Source organism: Medicago truncatula, chromosome 8 (genome assembly GCF_003473485.1).
Source record: "Medicago truncatula cultivar Jemalong A17 chromosome 8, MtrunA17r5.0-ANR, whole genome shotgun sequence".
In the NCBI taxonomy this organism is placed as follows: domain Eukaryota; kingdom Viridiplantae; phylum Streptophyta; class Magnoliopsida; order Fabales; family Fabaceae; genus Medicago; species Medicago truncatula.
Genome location: NC_053049.1, coordinates 25,568,255 through 25,575,112, shown reverse-complemented (window position 1 = coordinate 25,575,112; position 6,858 = coordinate 25,568,255). Strand labels below are relative to the sequence as shown.

Sequence of the window (6,858 nt, the reverse complement as noted above, 5' to 3'; positions counted from 1 at the left end):
TACTATTTATACTAGTATTATTTATCTTTATTCAATTCTTTTAATTTATTTTTCATTTTTTTTGGTCAAGTTTAATTTGTTTTTCTTATCATTAATAAAATATATTTTTTGTAAAACAATTAATAAATTATTCTTGTATAATACAATATTAATTTCATTTTTTAATGTATCTGAAATTGGTATGATGACATATAATTTGAGGAAAGCAAAACTCATATTTTCATACTCATAAGTCCTACCTAACGTTGAAATAGAGACCCGGCGGCTGGAATTCTAACATGACAGTTTCTTTGGTCTCTATAGTTGACTAACATAGAATTATTTTCTCATAGCTATGGTTTTTTTTTCTTTGGTCAACCATGGTAAGTGTTAATTTGTTGAACACAATTTAATCCTTTCTGACTTTTTCGCGGACAAGTTTAGTCGTAAGAAAAATAAATACTCACGTTAGTCTTTGACATTTTGAAACGAATGGAGTAGTATTTATTTGAAGTTAACATCAAATTTGTGACTAAGTCGCAGAAAGAATTAACAAAATGGCTTCACCATCAAGCATTCTTGTAATCTTATCATGTCCACTATATTCCCATCCTACGATCGATTCGATCATCCTTTTTCCTTCTACCATAAATTAAACTCATCTTCCTGTCTAGAATCAAATAAAATGGTTGATATTAGCTTCAAAAAGTTAATCATTTTGTTCTTTTTATCTTCCAGCTTGAGAACAACCACTTCACTTGACACTTTATCTCTGAATCAATCTATCCATGATAGCCAGAGTTTGGTTTCAGCAAAAGGAACTTTTGAAGTCGGTTTCTTCAGTCCAGGAAATTCTAGAGGAAGATATTTAGGTATGTGGTACAAAAATTTAACCCCTTTAACAGTTGTTTGGGTTGCCAACAGAGAAACACCACTGCACGATAATTTAGGAATCTTAAAGATCAATGAAAATGGTGTTCTTGAGATTCTCAATGGCAAAAACGATGCCATTTGGTCCTCGAATGCATCAAACAGACCGGCAAATAATTCAATATCTGCACAGCTATTGGATGATGGAAATCTTGTGTTGAAAAATTCGGCAAACAATATTTTGTGGCAGAGTTTTGACTATCCAAGTGATACATTTTTGCCAGGAATGAAGCTTGGATGGAACTTAGTAACCGGTCAAAACAAGTTCTATTCGTCGTGGAAAAGTTCAAATGATCCAGCTAAGGGAGATTATTCGGTTAATATTGACATTAGAGGATATCCTCAAATAGTTGTTATGAAGGGATCTGTGATAAGATTGAGAATAGGATCATGGAATGGTCAAACTTTTACCGGATATCCAATACAACCGTTAAAACAAAAGCAAAGATATGAATTTGTCATGACTGACAAAGAAGTGTATCATTGGTATGAACTCATTGATAGCTCTGGTGTGCAAATTTATGCACTCTCCCCTTTGGGAAATCTGCATGCTTTAGCTTGGACAAGTGAAACAAGCGATAGGATAGTGATCGAAACTGGCATGGAAGATTCGTGTGATAGTTATGCAATGTGTGGTGCTAATTCAGTATGCAATATGGACGAAAATGTTCCTAAATGTGAATGCTTAAAAGGTTATGTTCCTAAGTTTCTCGAACAGTGGAATATATCATATTGGTCTAGTGGTTGTGTTCCGAAAATTAAGTCTTTTTGTGATATCAATTCTACAACTGGCTTCTTGAAGTACGGAGAAATGAAATTGCCGGACACATCTTCATCATGGTACAATAAAACCATGAGCCTGCTGGAATGTCAAAAAGCGTGCATGAAAAACTGTTCGTGTACGGCTTATACAAATGCGGATATCCGAAATGGAGGAAGTGGTTGTTTGCTTTGGATTGATGATCTGGTTGACATGAGAACATTCTCTCAGTGGGGACAAGATCTCTATATCAAAGTCCCTTCTTCAGAATTGGGTAAATTTGATTTTTTTTCATCTACTCTTTGGTTATTCATTCGCATTTCCTTTCCGATATACTTTATTAAATTCTGATATTGCAGTGAGAACTTTCTAAAGAAACATTCTGATATTGCTGGTGAAGTGTTATTCTCAACTGGAAAAGTTAAATACTGTGACTTTAGCTCTACATAGATACTTCTTCTAAGAAACTTGCTATATACTTTATTTTAGTTGTAGAAATAGTTGATGATTGATCAATTGTTTATTGCATTTGTCAGATGATGTTAGTGTTAATAGCAACAAAAACCAGAGGCAGCAGTTGATACGGATCACAGTTGTCGTGATAATTTCAGGATTCCTCACATGTGCTTGCATAATAATATCTATAAAGATAGGTAAACTTATGTATTGAAAAGTTTTAAAATTGATCTGGTATTTGTACATATGCTAATATTTTCGTTTGCGAAAATAGAGAGAAAGAAAATATGGATACTTGTGTTTGTAATAGTCATTAATATCTGATATTGTCATCTTGCATTTTCAGTGGCGCCGAGAGTATATCATCTAGCACCATTTCAATGGCGGAAAAAATATTTTAGGTTAAAGAAAGAAGAGCCTGATCTGCCAATATTTAGTTTTCCAATCATTGTTAAAGCAACCGGTAATTTTTCTAGCAGAAATAAACTTGGGGAAGGTGGATTTGGACCAGTTTATAAGGTAATATTGCCTTATTCCATTAACATGTTAATTTTTAAAAAGAATACGATTCATTAAATGTTTTAAATGATGGTTTTCAGGGTACCCTGATAGGCGGAAAAGAGGTAGCCATAAAACGGAACTCAAAAATGTCTGATCAAGGGTTGGAGGAATTTAAAAATGAAGTTTTGTTGATTGCAAAGCTTCAGCACCGTAATCTTGTGAAGCTTCTCGGTTGTTGTATTCACAGAGAGGAAAAATTGTTGATCTATGAATACATGCCCAATCGGAGCTTAGACTACTTCATCTTCGGTTTGTGCCTTTGTTGTTCGACTTTGCCCTAAAATATCTTTATCTTATTTTCATTACAGCAAGTTGTATGCTAAACATATAAGTGAAATTAACCAGATGAAACTAGAAGCAAACTCTTGGACTGGTCGAAGCGTTCCCATATTATTGCTGGCGTTGCTAGAGGACTTCTTTATCTTCACCAAGACTCCAGACTTCGAATAATTCACAGAGATTTAAAGTTAAGCAATATCTTACTAGACGCCCTTATGAATCCAAAAATCTCAGACTTCGGCCTAGCTCGGACATTTTGTGGAGATCAAGTTGAAGCCAAAACAAGGAAATTGGTTGGAACATAGTAAGTTACCATCTTTTTGTACTCAGCGTAGAGCGTATATACAGTCATTTTTTTCCACTTTCTTATCCTTATGTATCGACGCTTTCAGTGGCTACATGCCTCCAGAGTATGCCGTGCATGGTCGTTACTCCATGAAATCAGATGTGTTTAGTTTCGGAGTAATAGTATTGGAGATAATAAGCGGGAAAAAGATTAAGGTGTTTTATGATCCAGAACACTCTCTCAACCTTCTTGGCCATGTAAGTGCAATCAATTTACATTTACCTATTTGAATTGTGTCAAATCATAATAGATTCAAAGTAAGTGACTTCTGAAAATTTCATTTCCATAGGCATGGAGACTCTGGATTGAAAACATGGCAATGGATCTAGTTGATATGCACTTACTTGAAACAATCAATTATTCAGAACTCTTACGATATATGCATGTTGGGTTGTTGTGCGTACAAGAAAAACCGGGAGATAGACCAGACATGTCATCTGTAATTCTTATGTTGAATGGTGAGAAATTATTGTCTCAGCCGAAAGCTCCGGGATTTTATACTGGAAGGGGCTTACCTAAAACGATATCGCCAACTTCAAATGAGATGTCAATTACAACTTTTGAGGCAAGATAAAATATGAAGTTTCAAACCAATTAATGTTTAGACTAATATAGCATCCAATGATTAATGCTGATTTGATACTTGAACATGTACAGAACTTGTTGTGAATACCTTTGTATAGCATATACGGTTCCACTTTATATTATAGGGTTTATAGTATTTTATCCTTTCCATATGTTGCACTAGAAATGAGATTGAAATTGTGTCTGAATGGTTGCTATCTGTTGGTAATTGATTCCGGTAATCCACTAGTTTATCAGAAACTCGGAACATCTCTAGACCATAAAACTTACAAGAGATTCAATATATATGTAACACTGGTGTACAAAGTATATGAAGAATACTTTACACTTTTTAAGGTAAGATCTATGAGAAACTTGTTGCAAACACACGAGTTGTGTGAGCGTTATTCATGTTGAACAGTTATATAGTACATAGCATATACAGAAAAATTCACCAAGCATGGTTGAAATGTTAAATCTTACATCTGATATTGATATGATTGAAATCTTTGAATTTACCAAAACCAAAGTTTCTCCATATGACAGTTTGGTTTAACCACATTTATGTCGCCATTGATAGGACGATACATGATCCTTTGTTAGTAGTGCAACATGATAGCGCGGTAATGATAACTTGTACTGCAAGTTATCCGTTTTCAAAGAGAGAATTTAGAAATCGAGAGAGAAGAAGAAATGAACTATTGATTGTAAACTTGTTAGCAATGAAAGCGTGTTTACATCATGTGTGTTTACATATACTTATAAGATGTTAAAACCATTAAAAAAACATATTATATTTGAACATCCATTATTTGTAGGGTTAAATATGTTTACATCCCGTGAGCTTAACTCAGTTGGTAGAGATATTGTATATTATATGTAGGGGCCGGGGTTCGAACCCTGGACACCCCACTTCTTCACAATTAAATTGTGTGAAATATGTTTTTGCTCCCAATAAATATATCAACTTTTTGTTTCAATCCTTCTAAAATTTTAGTCCCTATAAAATTTTCAATCACTACTTTTGGCCCCTAATTTTAAGTAAATTTTTGTATTTTTTTAATGAAATTGTGCAGAAATGTATGAAATATTTTCAAAATCACTCCCAAATTTTTTTTTTATTTTTTTTAATAAAACATAAATTAAATATGAATTTTTTACCACAAAAAATATAAATATTCATGTTTTGGTAAAAAATTCTAGTTTTTTTTGGAGAGAACCTTATGTTGGAACAAAATGTGTTTCACAAAGAACCTTATTAAGTTTTGATGATAACAAGGTATTAAAAATTGTCAATTGGTTATTACTAATAATTGTTCAAGTGTACAGGACCAAAGGCTACTCAAGTTATTTCAATAGGTCTTGGAAGAACAATGGAAAGAAAAAGAAATTCTGAGCATCTGAAGAAAACTGCTCCTGAAGCTAAACTGCTCCTGAAGAGATGACGTCATCAGAAGCAGAACGTCATCAGAAGCAGAAAGTCATCAGAAGCAGAAAGTCATCAGAAGCAAAAGTTTTCATCAGAAGCAATATTTTCACCAGAAGCTACATTTGATCCTTTAATCAAACTGAAGATTCAAAGTTGCTGATTCTCAATTCAGTCTTATCAAAGAAGAACGATGAATTGAAAGGGAGGTATCAACGGATATATGGAAAGCACTGAGCACTTGTCTCTCTTTAATAGAGTTGACAAAGTACAAGTGTACAACCACTACCTCCACTACTCTGTTTTCTGTCTACGCTACAAGACAAAACAACAGCCATGCCTGCAGAATTTGTACAACTCAAGATGGGAATGAATTTGAAGTTTATTCTTCAAAGGACTACACACAAATCAGGCAAAGGATCACTGGTGGATAATCAAAGGATTTCAAACGACTCTTTAGACGTGCTGATTATCTCAACGTCTCTTTCACGCCTCTATATAAAGGAGTGAAGACTTGAAGATAAGATAGAGATATACATAAGTTCAAAAGCGCCAAAACTCTGTCAATTTGATACTACAAAAGCACACTGAATTTCTGCACTGATTTGATACATCTTAGAAATTCAAAGTCTAGAGTCTTTTCTGTATTGTATTGTGAACACCACTGATTGTATATCAAGTGTTCAATTCAAACTCAATTCTCTGTATTTTTGTTTGATTAGAAGTCTCTTGCCTGCGTGCTTGAGCATTAGAAGTCTCTTGCTTAGTGCTTGAGCATTGGAAGACTCTTGCGTGTGTGCTTGAGCATAGTTTTGTGAAGTCTCATACTTTGAAAGTATTGAGCAGTTGTAATCTTGTGATTATAGTGAAATCTCCTTGGAAGTGCAAGGGGGACTGGACTACTTCCGTGTTGTGGAAGGAACCAGGATAACTGCTTGTGTCTTTGTCTTTCTTTTCTCTGCTCTGTTCTTTCCGCTGCATATCTGATTCTGATCATTTCATCAGAAGCACTCTCAAACTGCTTCTGAAGTTTTATCAGAAGAAGAATTTTCTAGACAGAAAAAGAAAACACAATTCAACCCCCCCCTTCTTGTGTTTTTCTCACCTTCAATTGGTATCAGAGCTTGCTCTGTTATCACAGCACTTAACCGTGTTACAGTTCAAGATCTATTAGAAAAACATGTCTGGAGATGAGGAATCAACTACTACAAAATACACAAGTGTCAAGCATGACTATGATACTGCTGACAAGAAAACAGACTCTGGAAAAGCTCCAAAGTTTAATGGAGATCCAGAAGAGTTTTCATGGTGGAAAACTAATATGTACAGCTTTATCATGGGATTGGATGAAGAGCTATGGGATATACTGGAAGATGGAGTTGATGATCTGGATTTGGATGAAGAAGGAGCTGCTATAGACAGAAGAATACATACTCCTGCTCAGAAGAAGCTTTATAAGAAACACCACAAGATAAGAGGAATCATTGTGGCTTCTATACCTCGCACCGAATACATGAAAATGAGTGACAAATCTACTGCGAAAGCTATGTTTGCTTC

General features: G+C 34.5%; 1 protein-coding gene across 2 annotated transcripts; it reads left to right on the top strand.

The window, feature by feature from the left end:
* Positions 1–460: 460 nt before the first annotated feature.
* LOC25502607 (G-type lectin S-receptor-like serine/threonine-protein kinase At4g27290) lies at positions 461–4,136 on the top strand. Of its 2 annotated transcripts, XM_013590155.3 has the most exons (7): positions 466–1,943; positions 2,206–2,322; positions 2,472–2,644; positions 2,725–2,935; positions 3,032–3,269; positions 3,358–3,508; positions 3,601–4,136. In XM_013590155.3, exons 1-7 carry the CDS (start codon positions 572–574, stop codon positions 3,883–3,885), a joined length of 2,547 nt encoding a protein of 848 aa, XP_013445609.2. In that variant the 5' UTR covers positions 466–571; the 3' UTR covers positions 3,886–4,136. The 2 variants fall into 2 exon arrangements, with proteins under 2 accessions (XP_024627483.2, XP_013445609.2); XM_024771715.2 differs by lacking the exon at positions 3,601–4,136 and having other exon boundaries at positions 461–1,943; positions 3,375–3,509.
* Positions 4,137–6,858: the final 2,722 nt, after the last annotated feature.

What these genes read in the sequence shown, in the direction of transcription:
- LOC25502607 (XM_013590155.3), top strand. Translation starts at nt 572, where the DNA reads ATGTCCACTATATTCCCATCCTACGATCGATTCGATCATCCTTTTTCC. An exon ending in CTTAGACTACTTCATCTTCG is followed by an intron (nt 2,936 to 3,031) that starts GTTTGTGCCTTT and finishes GAAATTAACCAG; the next exon opens with ATGAAACTAGAAGCAAACTC. An exon ending in AGGAAATTGGTTGGAACATA is followed by an intron (nt 3,270 to 3,357) that starts GTAAGTTACCAT and finishes CGACGCTTTCAG; the next exon opens with TGGCTACATGCCTCCAGAGT.